The 25,236-nt window shown below is 32.2% G+C and overlaps 1 protein-coding gene across 5 annotated transcripts in view; it reads right to left on the minus strand.

Moving 5' to 3' along the window:
* The window catches only part of LOC149787929 (uncharacterized), a 109,112-nt gene that overhangs the window by 38,209 nt on the left and 45,667 nt on the right, over positions 1-25,236 (minus strand). For 4 of the 5 annotated variants that reach the window (XM_089974191.1, XM_089974188.1, XM_089974190.1 and 1 more), the window contains 4 exons: positions 24,385-24,612; positions 16,484-16,553; positions 11,106-11,298; positions 5,022-5,036 (listed from right to left, as the gene is read on the minus strand). In XM_089974191.1, the coding sequence (XP_089830317.1) occupies positions 5,022-5,036; positions 11,106-11,298; positions 16,484-16,553; positions 24,385-24,612 (506 nt within the window). The remainder of the gene's footprint in view (positions 1-5,021; positions 5,037-11,105; positions 11,299-16,483; positions 16,554-24,384; positions 24,613-25,236) is intronic. The other variant, XM_089974187.1, reaches the window with a different exon arrangement.

The raw sequence follows: 25,236 nt of genomic DNA on the forward strand, positions 1-25,236 counted from the left end.
GAGGTCAGATGAGTACCATTTCCATATAGAATTAGCTATATACTACTACAGTAATATGCTTAATTGGAGGTCAGATGAGTACCATTTCCATATAGAATTAGCTATATACTACTACAGTAACATGCTTAATTGGAGGTCAGATGAGTACCATTTCCATATAGAATTAGCTATATACTACTACAGTAACATGCTTAATTGGAGGTCAGATGAGTACCATTTCCATATAGAATTAGCTATATACTACTACAGTAATATGCTTAATTGGAGGTCAGATGAGTACCATTTCCATATAGAATTAGCTACATACTACTACAGTAATATGCTGTGTTGGAGTACAGATGAGTACCATTTCCATATAGAATTAGCTATATACTAGTACAGTAATGAGAAATGCAGCTTTCTAAGACATGTGACTATTCAATATAAATGTTTACTTCTACTACAATAAGGCACACAGTCAACTAAACATAAACTGATTAAATATTTTTGATCCCATCAATTAAGGCTATTTCTTTCTAGCTATTAATTCTTCTCCATCTTGAAAATAATATGAAGATTGGCTTCTATGGAAGACTATCATTTCAACAAAAACTATCAGCAGATAAATCTGGGGACAAAGGTAACATAAACAACTTTTCCAGAAAAACTGCAGAGGCAAAAGGAAATTAAGCAAAACTAACACACGGTTGATATATGCCACACAAAGAGCTGTTTGTTTGTTTCCTCTCTGCTGCAATTATTGTTATGGAAACATTGCAAAGCATCCCTGGTCATGTCTAGCATCCACATGGAGAAGATTTTCAGAAAAGGTTAATTAAAATTGATGTAATAACTAGCTCTAAGCATTGCCAAATTTAACAGCAAATGAATATAACTTTTGAAAATAATACAGGGTCTATTCTAAGACACACGACTGTGGGCTTAAGGTTAATTTCTAACAAAATCCAGCAGAAAAATCAACCAAATGCATGATTTTTTTTTACCAGCCCTACATTGGTTTCTTCATGAAATCTCTCCAATGATTAGAAAATTATCCTAGTCTTCAAAAGAAGAGCAAAATTTCACCCCACAATTTTTAGTTCGAGAATGGACCCTGATACTATGAGAAAAAGTTTTACTAACTTGCAGCAAAATAACTTCAAAGATTTGGCAAAATCCAACCAAAAATTCCAATGCCATTGGAATTACAAGTTACCATATTTTTCACATTTTTAGTCTAACTTGTGGGACCTTGTCCCAAATGCTGACAAATTATGCATAGCTTGATAGAAGAAATCTGACATCAAAATATTTCTTAGGGTTGGCTGTGCTTCAAAGTGGGAAGAGTGGCAAATAATTATTTGGCAGCTCCATAATCAGTCAACTGAGTACAAACTGATAACGTCAAGAACTGCTTATCAACCTTAATTAAAAAGGAAAACAACTGGTCTTATTATCATGCAGATTTGGGTAAGAGTGCATCTGTACCTAGGTTGCAAACAAATAATTTCTTTTAGAATTTATAAATTTGTTACTAGCTCCTATTTCCATCTTTACACATGTCAATAATAATTCAGATCTTAACATTTAAAAAAAATGCAAATGTAAGTGATAAAAAACAGACTATGTAATTAATTTCTCACTATAACTGTGTTATTTCCATGTCCAGATTCAATACAACACAACATAAACTCTGAATGACGATTATCATGATTACTGTATAAAAACTACCACACAGCAACAGTTATACTATATTTAAAGACCTTACCAATCTTGTGCACTCTGAATTAATCTTTGTTACATTAATAGTTAGATTTCCAAAATGAAAGAAAAACTGTTGTTATATCGTTCAAATTGTCTAACTATATATTATTTACTAAATTTATGTATTCAAAAAAAAAGAAAACATACCTCTGAAGAATTTATTATTCATTCACAAGAAACAGTACGTTTGCTAGAGTTACTTCCCTTTTCTTTCAAATTCCTGATTAAATTCCATTCGATGAAATTTCCATGATAAGGAATTATTGTTTAAAATTGAACTATTCCTTTCAGTGAGATTTGTTGTAGATGGATATGGTATCTTACACAAACACCTCTGTATTTCTCCATCTGCATGTAAGATGGAATTCTGGTCAAGTTACTGAGAAAAAGGTGATCTTTAAATTTGGTACTATAGTCAAATTCAATATTAAAAAATTAATATTAAGTTAACCATGAATGTCCTTGGGTTAGACAAACTAGTAGCACAATGAGAGCTTGGCTATTATGATAGGTTCAAAAATATTCCCAGAAATATTGAAAAGAAAGTATGCATTATTTTCCACCAAGTTATTAAATGTTTTATAATAACCCAGATTTTAACTATGGATAAACATTAATTTTTATTTAACAAACTCTTCTTAATTAAGTAAACACTTGCAAAGCAACTGACAGAAATCACTGTGTGCCTACAATGATTTAGTTGAAAATACATCAATCTAACAACTACAAACAGCTGATACAATCTGATAGCTGAACTTTGAGCAATCTTTTATTGATTCTAACATGATATTTATACTAAAGCTGATGATAAATAATAAATACTTGTGTTTTTCTGCAATAATTCTATTTACATGCTATATTTCTGGTAATAATCATGACATACCTGAATAAAATCAGGTATACAATCCAATCACAAAGTAAAAGCTTGGAATAGCTAGACTTGCAATGATTCCAGTCAGGGTTTAACTTTCTACAAGATAATTAATAATGTACTTCATCCATGTTGGGTAATGTCTGATAAGCAAGGGGATATATTCCAGTTGCAATACACGCACTATGGCATGTTCTTGGTTTCACCACCTACCATGACAAACCAAGAAAATGGAAGTTACTCTAAAAACTGGCCACAATGTTCATGCCAGAATCAATGGAACATCTTTGTATACTTTAATTATTCACAGGAAAGAAGTATTATAATTATGGATATACTCTTAAATCAGTCATTTTAGTGGAAAATACTACAAATGAAAATCTGCATAATCCATTTCCAAATTTTAAATAAAAAAAAAAAAAACAACATTGGTATAAGCTCATATTAAGCATATCATAGAAAAAAAAAAACTGTTAAAAAATTGACGAAACCCTGAAACTCAAAAAATACACCTTTGCTTGCAAGCTAGCTTGTTAAAAATAAACGATACTGTGAATGCACCATTTTTTGTGGGATAAATGTAGATTTCATGGTTGCTACAAACTACTAATTTTAAAAACACAATGAACTTTGACCTTTTGAGGAAACAATCGTATGAATTGCCAAATCAGTGAATCAAAGTAAATATGAACAAATGTAATTTCTAACAAACTTGTGAAAACTGAAACCCACAAAAAGAAATAAATTCACAGTTGTTGATGTTATACAGCAAAAACAGAAATGCTAAGCTTGTAACACTACTGGACTGAATTTGTCTCTCTTCGGACAATGTTGTACAATTAAACCAAGAAAACAGCAATTACTGTATATGCTCATATACAATATGGGCCCAGCACCAAACAACACACACCCATGTTACACACTGTACTGTTATATCAGGGTCTGTGCTATTTGTTCTGCTTATGACTGGTAATGAATATATAATCTTAATCTGCTAGCTTTTTATGCTATAACAGAACTAGGTCTATGCTTGCCCAGGTTATCCAGCATGCTATAACATATCTAGGTCTATGCTTGCCCAGGTTATCCAGCATGCTATAACAGATCTGGGTCAATGCTAGCCTGTATCACCCAGCATGCTATAATAGATCTAGGTCTATGCTTGCCCAGGTTATCCAGCATGTTATAACAGATCTAGGTCCATGCTTGCCCGGGTTATCCAGCACGCTATAATAGATCTGGGTTTATGCTAGCCTGGGTCACCCAGCATACCATAACAGATCCAGATCTATGCTTGCCTGGGTTAACCAGCATTCTATAACACATCTAGATCTATGTTTGCCCAGGTTATCCAGCATGCTATAACAGATCTGGGTTTATGCTAGCCTGTATCACCCAGCATACCATAACAGATCCAGGTGTATGCTTGCCTGGGTTAACCAGCATGCTATAACACATCTAGACCTATGCTTGCCCAGGTTATCCAGCCTGCTATAACAGATCTGGGTTTATGCTAGCCTGTATCACCCAGCATACCATAATAGATCCAGGTCTATGCTAGCCTGGGTCACCCAGCACACCTCAGCTTTCAACACCATATAAGGGAAAGCAGAACCATCGCCTGAAGAAAAAAATCAATGAAAATGAGGCACTTCTAATTTTTGGGTGTTCTAGATGGTACTCTGCAAGGTAAATTAATTAAAGATGAAAAAGTACATGCAAATTCACATCTTGAAGGTAAACAAATGTAGTTTTTATATCAGTCAAAAATAATTTTTTAAAATCAATTTTTATAGCACCTGCATCACTTTTTATGTCATGCAAACTATCACATCCTGATGATGTCAATACTTGGTAAGGGGATCGTATGAAAATATATACACTTGATGTAAACAAATCACAAGTCAGCAAATTTTCTGCCATTTCTTCTTCAGACTGGAATCTATAACTTCTCTGGGCAAATCAAGACTGAATCAAGGTTCGCTGCTGGGCACACATTATGTATGGTTAAATACAGTACTCGGAAAAATCTCCACACAGAAGCCTTTATCCACATATTTATCAAAGAAATAATTAGGCCTATAAGTCCATACGTGTGCTTATAAAAAAGCACAATATTGTACTACACTGTTTAAGATTAAACCATGATTTGTTGTGGTGCAGTTTTAAAGCATAAAGGTGGTGGAAGTGAGAAAGAGTAGGGATGGGGTTTAGAAATAAAGAAGGAGAATTCAGGATGACAAATAATGCTGCTTCAGTTCAAATTTCTGATGTGTAACAGTACCCAGTTGCTTAAAGAATTTCAAATTTTCTGAGTTGGCCTCTCACAAAAATTTAACTGAGACAAATTCAGTCCTACATACTTAAATGCCATAATGTTCATGCAGTACTTTTAGTATGTTTATACCAGTTTTTAGCAGGCCTGAAAAAGACGAACAATGGAGGCAAAGCTTAATCCACTGTAGTGCTCTTTTCCTACATTAGAAAGGTACAAGACTTAGTCACAGTTATGTACTTTCAATTCATTTACTGAAACAAGAAAAAATAAAGAATCTTCAAGTCTTAATTTCAAATACTTAGAATATAACTAACAGGTAGCACAGGTCTAAGGGAAATATCATTTGATCACCTGTTGTTGTTGTAGTTGTTGTTGTTATTATCATTATTATTATTAAGCTTTATTTTGTTGACATTGTTATTATTATTATTGCACTCTATTTCATTGAAAACATCTATTTCAATAATATCATTAAAACTGTTAATTATTGATACCACTAAAATTTCCTTATCTATCATAATGTTTATTATCAATCATTATGTTTATGTACTTTCTAAACACCATTCTTTAATTATAATCATACTATAACACTTAACTTAGTGTAACTTGCTTTTTATTTAAAATAAAGATAAAACTGAAAATGAATTACTACAGGTATTAAGTATTACATTCAACAGTACTTAAAAACTGACCACAGGACTCAAGAAAAATATTTGCCAAGCACTCGCCAATGGGACAAGTGAGTTGCAAGAGTTACTCACCCTTGTATTCACTGATCTCAAAAAAGTCAACTTCTCCACTATACTGCTTACAGTTTTACTAAAGAACCACATGTACTGATGCAAGCTTGATACTATAATGGGTTAAAATCATGAAAATATTATGTTCTAATAGATCGATCTTTAAATAATCATAACAAGATGCAAGGTTTGTAACTCCAAAAATTGCCGATACAGTCCTTGATTTCTTAGTGTTATTCACATTTACAGAATTTTAGGTGTCATAAGTTTTCTTTTCAATTAGCTATCATGGATCTTTAAGAGTTAGATCTTGGAGAAATTAAGAGTCAATGCCAAAATGTTAGAATTTTTTTCTGGTCAGTCTTTCTTATGATTGCCCCGGATAACCCAAATATCAAAGACTGTGTGACTGTAAAAACAGCAGCAATTATGATTGCTCTAGTGACCTAGTGGTTAGAGAGCCTGCCTTGGATGCAGGAGGTCATGGGTTGAACCCGAGACGATTCATACCAAAGACTTATAACAATGGTGCCTCACTTGGCACTCGGCATTAAAAGGTTAGTGCTAGGACTGGTCCAGCTTGTGTCAGGATAATGTGACTGGGTGGGACATCATAATTTTTGTCTGCATCATGACGCCCCAGTGCTTGACATCACTATAAACTACCACACTGCAGACATTATAGTGATATTTTTTTAAGCTACAATAAAAATCCAAAACAGACACCTGCAATTACTTTTCACAGGAAAAATGTCAATAACTTTTATCTGAAAGAAGAATTCCAACCGTCTCAATTTCCACCAACTTTCATACTAAACTATACATTCTTGTCAAACCTCAAGTTTAGAGAGCTATATATGGGTGCCATAAAAAGTAAGATTGTTAATTTGCTGAAAGAACTGAAACATTTCTAGGTTATTACCCCAACTATATTTTGACCAACTGGATGTTGTCACTACATTATATGTTTTTTAAATAGATTACAATGTTATGCATAGTGTGAAAGCTGGAGTGAATTGACAAGACAATTTCAATACTCATTTTGTATCTAAACTGACAACATTTTTCTTCTGAAATGCAACTAAATGCTTACAGAATTATCTACCTGCATCTTCCATTTGGCATGACAATGTATTAATACAGCTTCTGTCTTGAAAATACCACTGACCTGTGGCAACTATCTGACAAGATGAGAACTCAAAAATATTTTGACATTTGTCTCAGAATTCTAAGAGCTCTGACTCATAATGATGAGTGATGGCTAATTGAAAGGGGAACTTTCTCCACATCAAAATGATGCCTAAATTACTGAAAAGTATGACTGTAAATGCAAATTTAAGAAATCAAGGAATAATTTCTAAAACTACAACATAATATGTTCACAATATTTACCCATTTTAGTATCTATCAAGCTAATATGATGTACCTGTGTAATATATATATATATATATATATATATATATATATATATATATATATATATATATATATATATATATATATATATATATATATATATATATATATATATATAATGTTATATAATGTTATATAATGTTTACTTGGCGAAATGTTCAAGAGTGACATTGATTAGCCAAATTAAGCATAGATTATTTATAACTGATGCAAGCCAAAAACTAAGCACTTTGGCCATTGTTAAAGTTGTAAAATGCATTCAGCTTTATTCTTGAGGTGTGATTCTGAATTTACTCGGTCGAGGAATGAGTATGTAGTAACCTTTGACTTGTCCCAGCCAATTTTTACCCAGTTATGACAGTGGATGAGTGCTTTTCCTGAGCCCTGGAGTAACAAGTACTGCAGTTACACTAAGAATTCAGTGACATGTATTGCAATTACACTAAGAATTCAGTGACATGTATTGCAGTTACACTAAGAATTTAGTGACATGTATTGCAGTTACACTAAGAATTCAGTGACAAGTACTGCAGTTACACTAAGAATTCAGTGACATGTATTGCAGTTACACTAAGAATTCAGTAACGTACTGCAGTTACACTAAGAATTCAGTGACATGTATTGTAGTTACGTATAAACACTTTTCTTGACAAGTGTACATTATTCATATCTTGCACCTTTTGAGTACTTCCAGTTTTCTTCACCCTCTTTATGCTAAATGGATGCTTTCTTTCTCGCTAAATGGGTGCTATTTCTTCATCCACTCAATGCTAAATGGATACTTTTTCCAAAGTATCCTGAGGTAGTTACCAAATTCATATTTTTGTAATTTACCATACAGCGGTATGTATCATATATAACATAATGCAGCTTCATTATTGATTAACCAAATAAATTCCAAGAACAACTGATTGGTAACCACTTCATAAAAAACTAAAGAAAAATAAGCATGACTTTCAATTAATATAATATCAATTTGTAATGAATCAGTAGTATACAAAACTTTGTTGGTCTACATTAACAATCTGTGTAATTCAGCTGAAAATAGAGAATGAAAGAAGAGCTTACTCTGAGAAAGGGTCCCATCTACATGAAAGCTTTTGCATACAATGAAAAACACTATTTTGTTTACAGAATAAAAACACAAAATTTTTATGAATGATGAAACAAAGATGATGAAATATTTTATATATTATCAAAGCAAACATTTTTGGTCAAAACTAACCTAGAGACAAGTCTTAACATATTCCAAGTATGTCATAAGCAGGTAAATGCAAATAAGTAAACCATGTATCTAGGCCATTTCATAACAACTCAGGCAACACAGTGACTGTTTCATGACAGACAAACACAACAATCTGATGGACAAAATGGAAGGTGACTGCAAATAAAAGAAACTTCTTTCTGACATTGCATTCAAGACATGTATATAACAGTAATAAAGTTCAAAGCTGCATTCCAACAACAAAGTAAAAACTCACATACTGGCATTTTACAATGTACAAAAAGAATAGTGTTGAAAATACTTTGAACAAAGGTACTAAACTGTGTTTCAAATTAATTTTGAGAAGGAATGCAGTTTTAAGATCAAATACCGCATTTTCAGCATCATTAATTTAACTGTTATTGCCATACTGTCATGATTAAAAGGTCAATATACCAAATAATGTAAGGTGTCAGTAAAACTATTTTATTACAAGTACCTCACTGATAGAAATGCAAAGAAAATAAATCATAATAACTTGGCATACAAGATTGAGGAACAAAGAATTTCTTTAAAGACAAGAATATATCTAAACCAAAAACAAAAACAAATTCAAATTCATTCAACGATAACTTCCAATATAGACGCTGAACAATAACTGAGGCCTCTAGTAAAGATGGTTCAATAAAAAAACAGCTGTCTCTGCTTATCTCAGATTCTAGCATTACTGTATTTAAAGTGACTATGGATGGTACCAGATCTGTCAGCTGTACCTGCTTATCTAGCATTACTGTATTTAAAGTGACTATGGATGGTACCAGATCTGTCAGCTGTACCTGCTTATCTAGCATTACTGTATTTAAAGTGACTATGGATGGTACCAGATCTGTTGGTACCAGATCTGTCAGCTGTACCTGCTTATCTAGTATTACTGTATTTAAAGTGACTATGGATGGTACGAGATCTGTCAGCGGTACATGCTTATCTAGCATTACTGTATTTAAAGTGGCTATGATTTACCCCAAATCTGTACAAAAAATTCTAGTGATTAAAATAAATACAGAAACATAAATATCAAAATACAATCAGACACAAGAATAGTCTTATAGCGATTTGTTAGCACATTTAGAAACGATATAAATCTAACTAACTGTTCACTAAAGTCAAGTCAACCAAGCCTACTTAATAGCAAATCATTTTCAAAGAAAAAAAGAAAATACAAGCTCTTCTTCTGAATGTGTTCCGCAAAGCCAGTGGCATATCTGGGTCTGAGCAATGATGTATCACAACGCAGCCTGAACATGAAACTTGTAGATGCCATTACCATGACATTGCTACTGTGGAAAAGTGATAAAAAATGTCTCATCATGGCAACACTTGTGAGACAACAATATAACCGTAACAGATTTTAAATGAACAGTTCAATAGCAGTGGAACTGAGTAAGATGGCTAAGTTACAACAGTTTGAATTGTGCACCATAAAAACTGCTTAATTGTTGGACTAAAGGCCTGATAAATTTAATTGCTTATGTGCACTTGTATCCACATTCAAGTCTTATGCCTCATTCAAGTCTAGTGCCTCATTCAAGTCTAGTGCCTCATTCAAGTCTATTGTCTCATTCAAGTCTAGTGCCTCATTCAAGTCTTGTGCCTCATTCAAGTCTATTGCATAATATCATTGGTCTGCAGTCCCTTGCAACCTCAGTAATGTAACATTTGACTAACAGATGGTGGCAATGGGTGGAGCTCAACAGGTCAAATTATAGTTTTGTGGATACTTCATCCATATTTGAAAAAAAATGCTTTATTGAAACAAAACAACCAATATATTATTGTTATGTTTTGTAATAGCTGGCATGGTCCTGTATTCTCAGAAATGTCTAAGCACACAACCCATGTGCATGCTCAAGGTACAAAATTTGAAATTCTGTAGTTTTTGGACTGAATAAAGTCAGCACCACATAACTTTTATAATCATTCTTAACTTCATTTCTCTACTAGCATGCTAAATTTCAATTAAGTATTATTCCCAGGTCCAGGTTCTCATGCTTCCTCTACATCAAGGAGGTACCATGCAATCAACTGCACTACACTACATACTTTAAACCTGTCTTGAAAACTAGATCACTTGGTATACTGAGCTATTAATTATGACAGTCTGGCAAAACAGTCTACCAAGACAGGTATCACTGTATTGGCAACAAGATATCACTGTATAAAATGTACACAAATAAAAGGCCCATATCTAAAATAACTCAAGTTCAAAATGTAAAAATTCTGAAATTCTGTAACTTTGATAAGAATAAACTTAGAATCATAGAAAGTCAGAATGTCCTTTAGCTGTTATCCTCTACTATGCTATTTAATTTCAGGACACAGATGCTCTTAAAGCATCATATTCAAGTTTGGGGGTTTTGACTGTCAAGTTTGACTGCTGTGCTTGACTATTGTGTTTGAGTGTTGTGCTGAAAATGTTTCAAGTTGTAAAAATCAGAAAACTAGAATTGATCTTGTAAATTAATAAATCAGAACTAAAAATATATGTAAAAAATCAGAAATCTGGAATGGACCTGGTAAATTACTATATCGGAAGTAAAAATAGATGCAAAATTCAGAAAACTGGAATCGATCTGGTAAATTGTTATATCTGAAGTAAGAATAGATGAAAAATTCAAAAAGCTGGAATGAATCTGGTAAATTATCCAATCTGAAGAAAGAATAGATGTATAAATCAGAAAATTGGAATGGATCTAGAAAATTACCAAATCTGAAGTAAGAAAAGTTGCAAAATTAAAAAAACTGGCATGGTTCTGGTAAATGACTAAATCTGAAGTGAGAGTTATGTTCACTCACTTTTCTTCTTCTACCAACAAAGGTGGATCTGGGGCACTACTAGCCCTGTCGGTCCCATCCTTGAACTCCTGTCTGGCCACACCCCCATGGGGTATTTGGCTCAGTTTGTCTGCCCACATCATCTCATCTTTAGCCCCCATCTCATTTCCCATCTCGCGTGCCTCTCGTGCCTTCTTTTCCTGTATCTGCCTCTCTGGAACGCAAGCAAGACAGTATATTCAACAGCTGATATTTTGTTAACGAGTTTATTTTCCAATATTTTTCTGGAACTTAATTGATGCATTAAATTTAGATGGCTTGCCTGTGAAAATTTATGACATATTCTCTCTGTGTAGGATTTTCAAACACTTCAGCACTAAACTTTACAGTGACTGACAATCAATACATATGTCTCACTATTTACTATAGTATTCTCACGCCATCTCTTCTGTTTGTATACCCCTAACAATTTTAAAAACAGAATGCACCAAGGATATGAATAATGCACAAAGTTTATTCATTTCACTCATTGATTTATAATTTCTACCCGACAGTCACCATGGGTCCCAAACACTGTCAATATATTGGTCTTTCAAATCAAATGGGAGTTTCTTTAGCAATACAGCTGCCATATTTGCTTGGGCTAGTCTATGTTTTCAAGCAACAGATGTGATATAGTTCACTGTTTTTGAAAGTCTCAATAATTCTGTTAATTTTAACACATCTATACAAGAGTTTCTCCTATTTATTTGTTCAGTTTGTTTTAGAAATTTTATAACTAGAGATTGCAAATTTTGGATGCAGATAACAATTTTTTTTATTGAAACTGACTATTCTAGAAACCAGAAATGGACAGCGAACAGTCTGACTACTTAATAACATCACAAGCTTCTGTTTGTGTTGAAAAACCAATAATTCAACAGTGTTAGGGACCCCTTGGCAACAATCAAGTCAGATATAATAAATCAATGAATGAAATGACTACATTTTCGGCATTTTTTATATCCTTAATGCTTTTCATTTTTAAACTCAGTAGGAGGCTACAAACGAATGAATACTATAACAGAAATAACAAAAATATCTCCATAACAATTTACAGATATATTTTAACTTTAAATCTGCCAAAAATGTGTAAATAAAGCTGACAAACAGCAATTAAATAGCATAAATGTAAAAATATCACAAAATCAGTAAACTTGAAAAAACATAACCCCAATATGAATTAGCATACAGTGAGTAATTTTTTCATAGGAAAATTTCAGCCAATTATATTATCAAAGGTGTGGGATTCTATTAACTGGATCCAAAAAATTACAATTCTAGCTCTTGCTGACCTTGACCTTTCACCCCTGAGCTAACAATCATTAGGGATGTGCCTCTGTCTACTCGTGAGGTTATATATGTGTGATTTTGTGAGTTAGATTTTTAACTTAGCTTTAACATTTTTCAGTCATATTGCTACGATGCCTGCAGTGTGGCAGTTTATAGTGATGTCCACCAATGGGGCATCAAGCCACAGACATCTAGCATGATGTCCCACCCTGTCACATTATCCTGACACCAGTCCGACTAGTCCTAAAACTAACCTCGTAATGCTGAGTGCCTAGCAAGGCAGCTGTTAGTACCATTTTTATAAGTTTCTGGTATGACTCGGCCAGGTTTTGAACCCAAGACCACCCACATCCAAGGTAGAAACTCTAACCACGAGGCCACTGGAGTGGTCATGAGGTTTGATATAAATTTAATTAAGGAAACTTGACTTCATGAACAGAAAGAAAACAATTTACAATGGCAGTTCCAATGATCCTGACCATTTCATCTCTCTTCCTCAGAATCAATGGGAAGATGCACCTGCCAATGTTTAGTCTACTTAATGAAGTTTGATGAAAAGTAGGCCAAGGAAACTTGACTTAGCATGGTAAATGAAATTCACACTTTCAACTCCAATTACCTGGACCTTGGACCTAGCAATGTCAAAATCAATAAGCTCATGTCTCCACCCATGGGAAGCCACATATCAGGTTTGAAGAAAAGTAACAATCACAGCAAACTAAAGTTGACTAGTAAAAACCACTTTATCAATGGATGGACAGATGGATATATTTTATTTCTTTTTGTCACAATGCCATGAATGTGAATGCCTTATTGGCATTCACCCATCATTTCATCCATTTACAGGGTCCCCTCTTTCAACCCCAACCCCCAGACCAGTGGCCACCTGCTTTTTAAGGCCAGAATCCCTTGGCACTGACAAGTTTTGTATTCAAAAGTACCCCTCAAGAAAGGTCACTCCTCTAAAACAATCAGCAGCCTGCATATTAGTGCAAATTATGTAAGATTTACCCCTCAAGAGAGGTCATATTTATTACACAAAGCTGATTAAAACTCAAATTTTAATCCATACAAAGAGGTAAGTAACCTGATTAACCATACCGCCATGTGATCATCAGATGCCTGGTTTAGTTACTTTGGTAATGGCTGGTGATAACTGTCAAATTTACAATAGCAGCAGCTGAGAAATGCAGTATTGGTGTGAAGAAGTCAGGATAAAAATGGACTGATAGTTTTTATGGCTCCCTTTAGATGCTGAGCTTTGTTCACTTTGAGAATTAGTGAATTGTCAATATTTAAAAAAACCTAATGGCTGCAATGTACTATTGAACAAATCTGCATGATGCAAAATGGTATCATAGCCTTTATAGATTCTCTCACTTAGTGAAAAGAAATGTAAAAACAGCAGGGTACTAGTCCATGACCAATGCAACATGTGACAAGATCACTGCCTTTAAAACACCTGGACCTTTGTTTAAATGCAGAATATTGGGGTATAGTTGGCAATACTGGAATAAATTGTCTTGAAAGATCAGCATGTTGTTGAGGAATTCTCAGTTTAGAAGAAAATGTGAAAGTAATTGGACTCAGTGAAAAAGGGGAGAGTCTGAGGATGCTTGCACAAAAATTTGATCTTGGAAGACTAAAAAAAAAACAATGTAATGAAAGATAAGAAAAATGTTCTGCAGAAATGCAAAGATGGAATGGATGGAGAAAGACAGATTGTTAGAGTCTGGAGATGTCTGTACCTGATTTGAATGACAAGACTTTTTAATGGTTTTGCACTGCACCTGATAAGAACATTCCACTCGCTGGCTAAAGGTTTCAAGAAAAGGCAACAATTTTGTCAGTTGAAATGGGACATAATGACTTTACTGCAAGTAACAGATGGTTACACAGATTTCAAGTCCAACACAATATTAAATGTTCCATCCTTAAAGGAGAATCTGCTGAGGTCAATAATGAAGAATTTGATGATTGGAGCAAAAGACTGAATGACATATATCGGGATAAGACAGAAAGGATATTTTTTAATGTGATGAGACTGAGTTGTGTTTTTATAATGTTACCAACAAGGTCACTGGTACAAAAAATGGACCCATGTAAAGGTGGGAAAAAAACAAAAAGAGAGATTTACAGTTCTGCTCTTTGCCAGTTATTCTGGTGAGAAGCTGAGGCCATTGATGATTGGAAAATCACAAAACCCAAGGTGCTTTAAGAGGACAGAGCCAAAGAAATCAGAGAGTTACATATGAGGCAAGCAAAAGAATCCTTCATGACAGAACAAATATTTGAGTTGTGGATCAAAAAAATAAATCAGCAGATAAAAATGCAGAACTGAAAGATCCTGCTTTACCTTGATAACTGTTCTGCATACCCAAAAAATGGATGTAAAATGTAAAGCTTTCATACTTTCCCCTGAATACAACTTCAAAACTTGGGAAGCATCTGTTGAGACATGCTGTTCCCAATGGATGTTATATTAGCTGTGAAGAAGACAGCCTGGCATCCAGCACTGCTGGATGCAATCCAGTGGCTGACATCAGCATGGGATGTGGTGACAGCTGAGACCATTCAAAATTGCTTTCAGAAATCAAGGTTTTTCCAAGAGGTTTCAGGTGTACAAGAGGGAGAGGAGTAAAATTGGGATCAAGAGGACTATCCTTGCCTTATACCACCTGGAACAACCCTCAAGGATCATGTGCAGTGTGATGATACAGTAACCACAGAAGCACAGCTGGTGATGACTGAGAGACATTAATGTTTGACAGTGTTAGGAATTCCAGTCAAACATGCCTTGATGAGGAAAGTGACAAGGAGAATGACACAACATATGATGATCAAAAACCATCCAAACAGTGCATACCACAGAACTGATGCATTATGGGATTGCTACAAATAATGTTGAACTCATTGACATAATTACAAAAACACAAGACATTCTTAAAAAAAAGACAAAAGTAAAGCTGTGGAAAGCATGGGACAAACAACAATGGATACATTTTTAAGCCTAAGGATTCTTAGGAAAATCAGTATTGTGTTAAACTGTCTACTGGTTAGGTGACAGATGATGTGATCTGAAATATTATTATAAAGACAGTTTCAAAACCATATTCATGGTTATTCATAACATTCTTTTTCTAAAAATGACATTAGTAACAGGTTTTCACATTGATTTCACAACATGCATGTGATTTTTAAATTAAAATATTAAATGTTTCAGAATTAAATGTAGTTGTGACTTTCTTACTATCTATGTAATTACTACTCACATTTGTGGTCTCCATCTAGAAAAACCACCCTTCCTATAAGGCCACTTCCCTGCTGCAGTAGGGGTGACCTTATAAGAGGGGGACCATTGTATCTGACAATGAGACTGACTTGATACACAGTGACAATGGTTTGTGTCATATTAGTAGCAGTGCGACAATTATTAAAAAATAACAAAAGTTGTCAACAAAGTCAAGCAACCAAGAAGTTATCTATGATTTTCCTGAAATATAAACAATTAAAGTTTATCTTTTAAACTATTCAACTTTTGGGGGCACTTCATCCTGGAAAAGTATGTTATTTTAACACAGCTTCCGGATAGTATAACAATAGTATAACCCAAGTGTCAACAACAGATGGCAAGCATGCTGGCCTAGAATTTTCTGAGAAACAAGCAGCATGCTAAGTATGCAAAAATTATATTCTGCATGGAAAGAAATAAAGACAAAGACCCATTAAATCAGTGGTTCATTGATTCTAATGAACCAACAATCAATATCTGAATTTCAACCGATTCCAAATACAGAATGATAAAATTAAAGTGTGTATGATTTAGAGTGTTATGTGATTTTGATTCTATAAATATACAAAACACATTTTGATGGAGCAAGTTTGATATGATAAAGGAATTAGCTCAGGCCAACAATCTGAACTGTATTTGTATAGTTGTTGAGGTTGTCAGGCACAGACATATTCCCATACCAAATCAAACAAGTTTTATTAATGAGTTCATCATCTATTCCAAAAACAGTAGTAAGATGTGATTCTATAAAATGTAAAGCACCATGTTAACTGACCTAAATCTGCCAACCACTGTTTTCTCTCCTGCTCTTGGGTCACAATATACCGGTTTTCATTTGGTGCCATCTATAACAGAAAAGAACAAAAACAGCTGAACACATTTTACTTCAGTATCATCTATACTTTTGTGTTAAGGAATATTTGTGCAGACAGCAATTAATGTGCTAATTTGTTACAGTTACACCCAGGTATTGTACACTGTTGTCCTTTAGGAAAACAAACAAGTTAAAGGCTTCTATTTTTTAAAAGTTTTCAGCAAGAAATGCAAACTAAAGCTCAGAGTTTTCAAATTTTAACACACTTAAATTGTTTTAATGAAATTAGAATGATAACGATTTTATTAACATTTGTTTCTCTCTTACAATCTGTTCTACTGTATGTATATTGTAAAGTGTTGATTATATCAATCTGTTCATCTGTATGTATATTGTAAAGTGTTGATTATATCAATCTGTTCTACTGTATGTATATTGTAAAGTGTTCATTATATCAATCTGTTCTACTGTATGTATATTGTAAAGTGTTGATTATACCAATCTGTTCTACTGTATGTATATTGTAAAGTGTTGATTATGTCAATCTGTTCTACTGTATGTATATCGTAAAGTGTTCATTATATCAATCTGTTCTACTGTATGTATAAAGTGTTGATTATACCAATCTGTTCTACTGTATGTATATTGTAAAGTGTTGATTATGTCAATCTGTTCTACTGTATGTATATTGTAAAGTGTTGATTATACCAATCTGTTCTACTGCATGTATATTGTAAAGTGTTGATTATGTCAATCTGTTCTACTGTATGTATATTGTAAAGTGTTGATTATACCAATCTGTTCTACTGTATGTATATTGTAAAGTGTTCATTATATCAATCTGTTCTACTGTATGTATATTGTAAAGTGTTGATTATACCAATCTGTTCTACTGTATGTATATTGTAAAGTGTTCATTATATCAATCTGTTCTACTGTATGTATATTGTAAAGTGTTGATTATGTCAATCTGTTCTACTGTATGTATATTGTAAAGTGTTCAATATATCAATCTGTTCTACTGTATGTATATTGTAAAGTGTTCATTATATCAATCTGTTCTACTGTATGTATATTGTAAAGTGTTGATTATACCAATCTGTTCTACTGTATGTATATTGTAAAGTGTTCAATATATCAATCTGTTCTACTGTATGTATATTGTAAAGTGTTCATTATATCAATCTGTTCTACTGTATGTATATTGTAAAGTGTTGATATACCAATCTGTTCTACTGTATGTATATTGTAAAGTGTTGATTATATCAATCTGTTCTACTGTATGTATATTGTAAAGTGTTCATTATATCAATCTGTTCTACTGTATGTATATTGTAAAGTGTTGATTATACCAATCTGTTCTACTGTATGTATATTGTAAAGTGTTGATTATGTCAATCTGTTCTACTGTATGTATATCGTAAAGTGTTCATTATATCAATCTGTTCTACTGTATGTATAAAGTGTTGATTATACCAATCTGTTCTACTGTATGTATATTGTAAAGTGTTGATTATACCAATCTGTTCTACTGTATGTATATTGTAAAGTGTTGATTATACCAATCTGTTCTACTGTATGTATATTGTAAAGTGTTGATTATGTCAATCTGTTCTACTGTATGTATATTGTAAAGTGTTCATTATATCAATCTGTTCTACTGTATGTATATTGTAAAGTGTTGATTATACCAATCTGTTCTACTGCATGTATATTGTAAAGTGTTGATTATGTCAATCTGTTCTACTGTATGTATATTGTAAAGTGTTCATTATATCAATCTGTTCTACTGTATGTATATTGTAAAGTGTTGATTATGTCAATCTGTTCTACTGTATGTATATTGTAAAGTGTTCATTATATCAATCTGTTCTACTGTATGTATATTGTAAAGTGTTGATTATGTCAATCTGTTCTACTGTATGTATATTGTAAAGTGTTCATTATATCAATCTGTTCTACTGTATGTATATTGTAAAGTGTTGATTATACCAATCTGTTCTACTGCATGTATATTGTAAAGTGTTGATTATGTCAATCTGTTCTACTGTATGTATATTGTAAAGTGTTGATTATGTCAATCTGTTCTACTGTATGTATATTGTAAAGTGTTGATTATGTCAATCTGTTCTACTGTATGTATATTGTAAAGTGTTCATTATATCAATCTGTTCTACTGTATGTATATTGTAAAGTGTTGATTATATCAATCTGTTCTACTGTATGTATATTGTAAAGTGTTCATTATATCAATCTGTTCTACTGTATGTATATTGTAAAGTGTTGATATACCAATCTGTTCTACTGTATGTATATTGTAAAGTGTTGATTATATCAATCTGTTCTACTGTATGTATATTGTAAAGTGTTCATTATATCAATCTGTTCTACTGTATGTATATTGTAAAGTGTTGATTATGTCAATCTGTTCTACTGTATGTATATTGTAAAGTGTTCATTATATCAATCTGTTCTACTGTATGTATATTGTAAAGTGTTGATTATATCAATCTGTTCTACTGTATGTATATTGTAAAGTGTTCATTATATCAATCTGTTCTACTGTATGTATATTGTAAAGTGTTGATATACCAATCTGTTCTACTGTATGTATATTGTAAAGTGTTGATTATATCAATCTGTTCTACTGTATGTATATTGTAAAGTGTTCATTATATCAATCTGTTCTACTGTATGTATATTGTAAAGTGTTGATTATACCAATCTGTTCTACTGTATGTATATTGTAAAGTGTTGATTATGTCAATCTGTTCTACTGTATGTATATTGTAAAGTGTTGATTATACCAATCTGTTCTACTGTATGTATATTGTAAAGTGTTGATTATGTCAATCTGTTCTACTGTATGTATATCGTAAAGTGTTCATTATATCAATCTGTTCTACTGTATGTATAAAGTGTTGATTATACCAATCTGTTCTACTGTATGTATATTGTAAAGTGTTGATTATACCAATCTGTTCTACTGTATGTATATTGTAAAGTGTTGATTATACCAATCTGTTCTACTGTATGTATATTGTAAAGTGTTGATATACCAATCTGTTCTACTGTATGTATATTGTAAAGTGTTGATTATGTCAATCTGTTCTACTGTATGTATAAAGTGTTCATTATACCAATCTGTTCTACTGTATGTATATTGTAAAGTGTTCATTATATCAATCTGTTCTACTGTATGTATATTGTAAAGTGTTCATTATATCAATCTGTTCTACTGTATGTATATTGTAAAGTGTTGATTATACCAATCTGTTCTACTGTATGTATATTGTAAAGTGTTCATTATATCAATCTGTTCTACTGTATGTATATTGTAAAGTGTTCATTATATCAATCTGTTCTACTGTATGTATATTGTAAAGTGTTGATATACCAATCTGTTCTACTGTATGTATATTGTAAAGTGTTGATTATATCAATCTGTTCTACTGTATGTATATTGTAAAGTGTTCATTATATCAATCTGTTCTACTGTATGTATATTGTAAAGTGTTGATTATACCAATCTGTTCTACTGTATGTATATTGTAAAGTGTTGATTATGTCAATCTGTTCTACTGTATGTATATCGTAAAGTGTTCATTATATCAATCTGTTCTACTGTATGTATAAAGTGTTGATTATACCAATCTGTTCTACTGTATGTATATTGTAAAGTGTTGATTATACCAATCTGTTCTACTGTATGTATATTGTAAAGTGTTGATTATACCAATCTGTTCTACTGTATGTATATTGTAAAGTGTTGATATACCAATCTGTTCTACTGTATGTATATTGTAAAGTGTTGATTATGTCAATCTGTTCTACTGTATGTATAAAGTGTTCATTATACCAATCTGTTCTACTGTATGTATATTGTAAAGTGTTCATTATATCAATCTGTTCTACTGTATGTATATTGTAAAGTGTTCATTATATCAATCTGTTCTACTGTATGTATATTGTAAAGTGTTGATTATACCAATCTGTTCTACTGTATGTATATTGTAAAGTGTTCATTATATCAATCTGTTCTACTGTATGTATATTGTAAAGTGTTGATTATATCAATCTGTTCTACTGTATGTATAAAGTGTTGATTATACCAATCTGTTCTACTGTATGTATATTGTAAAGTGTTGATTATATCAATCTGTTCTACTGTATGTATATTGTAAAGTGTTGATTATGTCAATCTGTTCTACTGTATGTATATTGTAAAGTGTTCATTATATCAATCTGTTCTACTGTATGTATATTGTAAAGTGTTGATTATACCAATCTGTTCTACTGTATGTATATTGTAAAGTGTTGATTATGTCAATCTGTTCTACTGTATGTATATTGTAAAGTGTTGATTATATCAATCTGTTCTACTGTATGTATATTGTAAAGTGTTGATTATGTCAATCTGTTCTACTGTATGTATATTGTAAAGTGTTCATTATATCAATCTGTTCTACTGTATGTATATTGTAAAGTGTTGATTATGTCAATCTGTTCTACTGTATGTATATTGTAAAGTGTTCATTATATCAATCTGTTCTACTGTATGTATATTGTAAAGTGTTGATTATGTCAATCTGTTCTACTGTATGTATATTGTAAAGTGTTCATTATATCAATCTGTTCTACTGTATGTATATTGTAAAGTGTTCAATATATCAATCTGTTCTACTGTATGTATATTGTAAAGTATTCATTATATCAATCAATTCTACTGTATTTATATGAAAAAGTTTTCATTATGTCAGTCAAGTCTATTGTATGTTCTTATGTCACTTGTTTAGGCTCAAATAAACAGTAACACAAGAAAGAGTGAAAAGAATAAGCTTTTAAAAATACAATAATTTATTTCCCTGGAAAATTTCTGTAAAAATGAGAAAAAAAAATATGAACTTACGGTTTTATAGAATCAAATCCAAAAATAATCAGAGAATACAATTTTAGTAGTCCTAATAACAAAATATTCTACTGATTTCATGTTCAAATCCCGACAAAGAAATAAAAATTATCACTCCAGTTTCTGATAGCTGAATAAGTTTTTATAAAAAAACTGTCCTCGTTCCACAATATTACATGAGCACAAGTATTTTCCAGAAAAATAACACAATTAATCCTTTTGAATCCATGTAATTTAAAATAACTCCCAAACCAAGCAATTTGAAATAACTCCAAACAACACAACATACACCAGTTTAACAGCCCAACGTCTACTGAGATTAATTCTACATAGCATGGGTTATATGGGCTATCTAAAACATAAACAAGGGTCACATGATCATCTTCTGGAAGTTTATAGAAGCAAATACTTGTTACAAATCACGTTTACCCAGTGTGACCCTGATAAAACCAATCATTTTTACTCTAAGAAATAATATTTTTATTTATATCTTAAAGACAAAGTCCCATCATGACCTTGGAAACAACCAATCATTTAAAAATAAAAATTAAATAGAACTTTTTTAAAAGAAGGTTGCTACAAATTCTGAAACAAAGTCAGGATTTAGATCAACACCTGGTGTTTATAAACTAACAGTCAAGGTCAAACTATTTTCTAAAAAATGTATCATCTCTAGTGAATAAATTTACATTACAATATTGTGTAATGAAAAATACTATTTTGTAAAACTGACAAACAATTAAATTTAACTAAATATATATTAAATCAGATATAATTAAATCAAATATACATAGTAATGTATATGATAAAGCATTCACTATAATAATAATTCTACTGTATGTATATAATGAAGTATTCATTATATCAATCTGTTCTACTGTATGCATATAATGAAGTATTCACTATATCAATCAATTCTACTGTATGTATATAATGAAGTATTCACTATATTAATCAATTCTACTGTATGTATATAATGAAGTATTCACTATATCAATCAATTCTACTGTATGTATATAATGAAGTATTCACTATATCAATCAATTCTACTGTATGTATATATTAAAGCATTCATTATATTAATCTGTTCTACTATATGATTGTATATAATATCAAACATAATTAATGACAGTAATTATAGAAAAAAAAAAACCATGCATAATTTTGACAATTTAGTGAATTTTTATGGACTGATATTAAGAAGACATCTATAGAAAAATATTTTTCACAACTGACAGAAATCTTGCTAATTTGTGATTCTAAGATTTCTTGTCTCATTCAGGTTGTTCAAGTTCAGTTGTTTCTGGTTAAATGACAATCTGATGATGTCATAATATGGTAGAACACACCTGGATGACATTATGATGTTCAATGGGTGAGAAAAATATATCACTGAAAGGAGCTGGCTTGCAGACAAGGAAATTATTTCCATGTCTCAGTGTCAATTCCAATGTTGATTATTTTGGTCTTACAGTCTCAGTGTCAATATTAGTACAGATTATTGTGGTCTTACAGTCTCAGTACCAATCTTAGTATAGATTATATTGGTCTTACAGTCTCAGTACCAATCTTAGCATGGATTATTTTGGTCTTACAGTCTCAGTACCAATCTTAGTATAGATTATTTTGGTCTTACAGTCTCAGTACCAATCCTAGTATAGATTATATTGGTCTTACAGTCTCAGTACCAATCCTAGTATAGATTATTTTGGTCTTACAGTCTCAGTACCAATCTTAGTATAGATTATTTTGGTCTTACAGTCTCAGTACCAATCCTAGTATAGATTATATTGGTCTTACAGTCTCAGTACCAATCCTAGTATAGATTATTTTGGTCTTACAGTCTCAGTGCCAATCCTAATATAGATTATTTTGGTCTTACAGTCTCAGTGCCAATCCTAATATAAATTATTTTGGTCTTACAGTCTCAGTACCAATCTTAGTATGGATTATTTTGGTCTTAAGAGTCTCAGTGCCATTCCTAGTATAGATTATATTGGTCTTACAATCTCAGTGCCATTTCTTGGCATAGATTACATTGGTCTTACAGTCTCAGTGCCAGTCCTAATATAGATTATATTGGTATTTCAGTCTCAGTGTCAATCCCAATATAGATTATATTGGTCTTTCAGTCTCAGTGTCAATCCCAATATAGATTATTTTGGTCTTACAGTCTCAGTGCCATTCTTGGCATAGATTATATTGGTCTTACAGTCTCAGTGCCAATCCTAATATAGATTATATTGGTCTTTCAGTCTCAGTGTCAATCCCAATATAGATTATTTTGGTCTTACAGTCTCAGTGCCAATTTTAGTATAGATTATATCTGTCTTAAGAGTCTCAGTGCCAGTCTTAGTATAGATTATTTTGGTCTTACAGTCTCAGTGTCAATCCCAATATAGATTATATTGGTCTTACAGTCTCAGTGCCAATCCTAATATAGATTATATTGGTCTTACAGTCTAAGTGCCAATCCTAATATAAATTATTTTGGTCTTACAGTCTCAGTGCCAATCCTAATATAGATTATATTGGTCTTACAGTCTCAGTGCCAATAATAATATAGATTATATTGGTCTTACAGTCTAAGTGCCAATCCTAATATAAATTATTTTGGTCTTACAGTCTCAGTGCCAATCCTAATATAGATTATATTGGTCTTACAGTCTCAGTGCCAATCCTAATATAGTTTATTTTGGTCTTACAGTCTCAGTGCCAATCTTAATATAGATTATACTGTTCTCACCTTCAAATCAAACAATTTTGTACTCTTTATCTGCATGCAAAAAAATACTTTAACACCAGAACTACTAGAATCTTAAAAATTGATGATGACATAGTTGTTGTTGCTACCAAAATTGATATTACATCTTGCTACCATCAAAGGGTGTTGAGAAAAATAAACAAACAAACAAATAATTAATAAAAACCAAGACAGCATATGAAAGCCTACCCCAAAAGCAAATGAACTTCTCATGGCATGTGGTACAGCAGTTTGCTCCACTGTAGATTTGGTTTCAGTACTGGACAAATCTTTAGCCTTTGTGGGCTGGGCTTCATTACTAGGCAGTTCTTTAGCCTTAGTGTGCCGGGCTTCATCATTGGATAACTGTTTAGTCTTATCTGAATTTTTCTCCTGCCTTCTGGTTTCCTCACCTTCAGCAATGCTCTTCAAAACATCCTGGGACAAAGAAAAGATTACTTTATTGCTTTCAACCAATGGCAAATTCCTATAATACCATATCTGATGTATTACCAGCACTCACAAAATTATCAATTAGGTAAATTTCATGAGATTAATTAGCCCACTAGGGCAAGTGCACTGTGTCGGTGTCATAAACATTGTCCTAATAATGTGCATGTACATACTGCAAGAGTCAGCAACCTAAAACTCTCACACTCTAAACATGTAAAGTTTAAACTTCCTATATGACTTTGCCCAATAAAACTTGTTTTTTCAGATTGATTAAATCCACAAGTGGTAATGAGATACATACACATGGTGGAAGTCTGAGAAAATCAAGTTCTCTGTAGATTTTAGGAATTGCATCACTCCTATGAGGTATACAAGAGATCAAGACACATGTGCTTAAAATGGATTTTTTGCAAGTGTTTATAAAAGTTGAGTGTGTGCTTATTAAAACATGTGAAGTGTTTAAGTCAAAAATGGTAATTCTTTATATTTGAAATTCTCTGTAACTCTATTCAGTTTTTACATTCTGAATAACATTTCTTCATTTTTAAATTCCCTGTAATATTTGTCCATTTCTGGTCATCCTTTTCCCATAGCAATGATATTCAAATA

The sequence above is a fragment of the Sinohyriopsis cumingii genome, chromosome 11, assembly GCF_028554795.1.
Source record: "Sinohyriopsis cumingii isolate HCF-2022 chromosome 11, ASM2855479v2, whole genome shotgun sequence".
Classification (NCBI taxonomy): Eukaryota; Metazoa; Mollusca; class Bivalvia; order Unionida; family Unionidae; genus Sinohyriopsis; species Sinohyriopsis cumingii.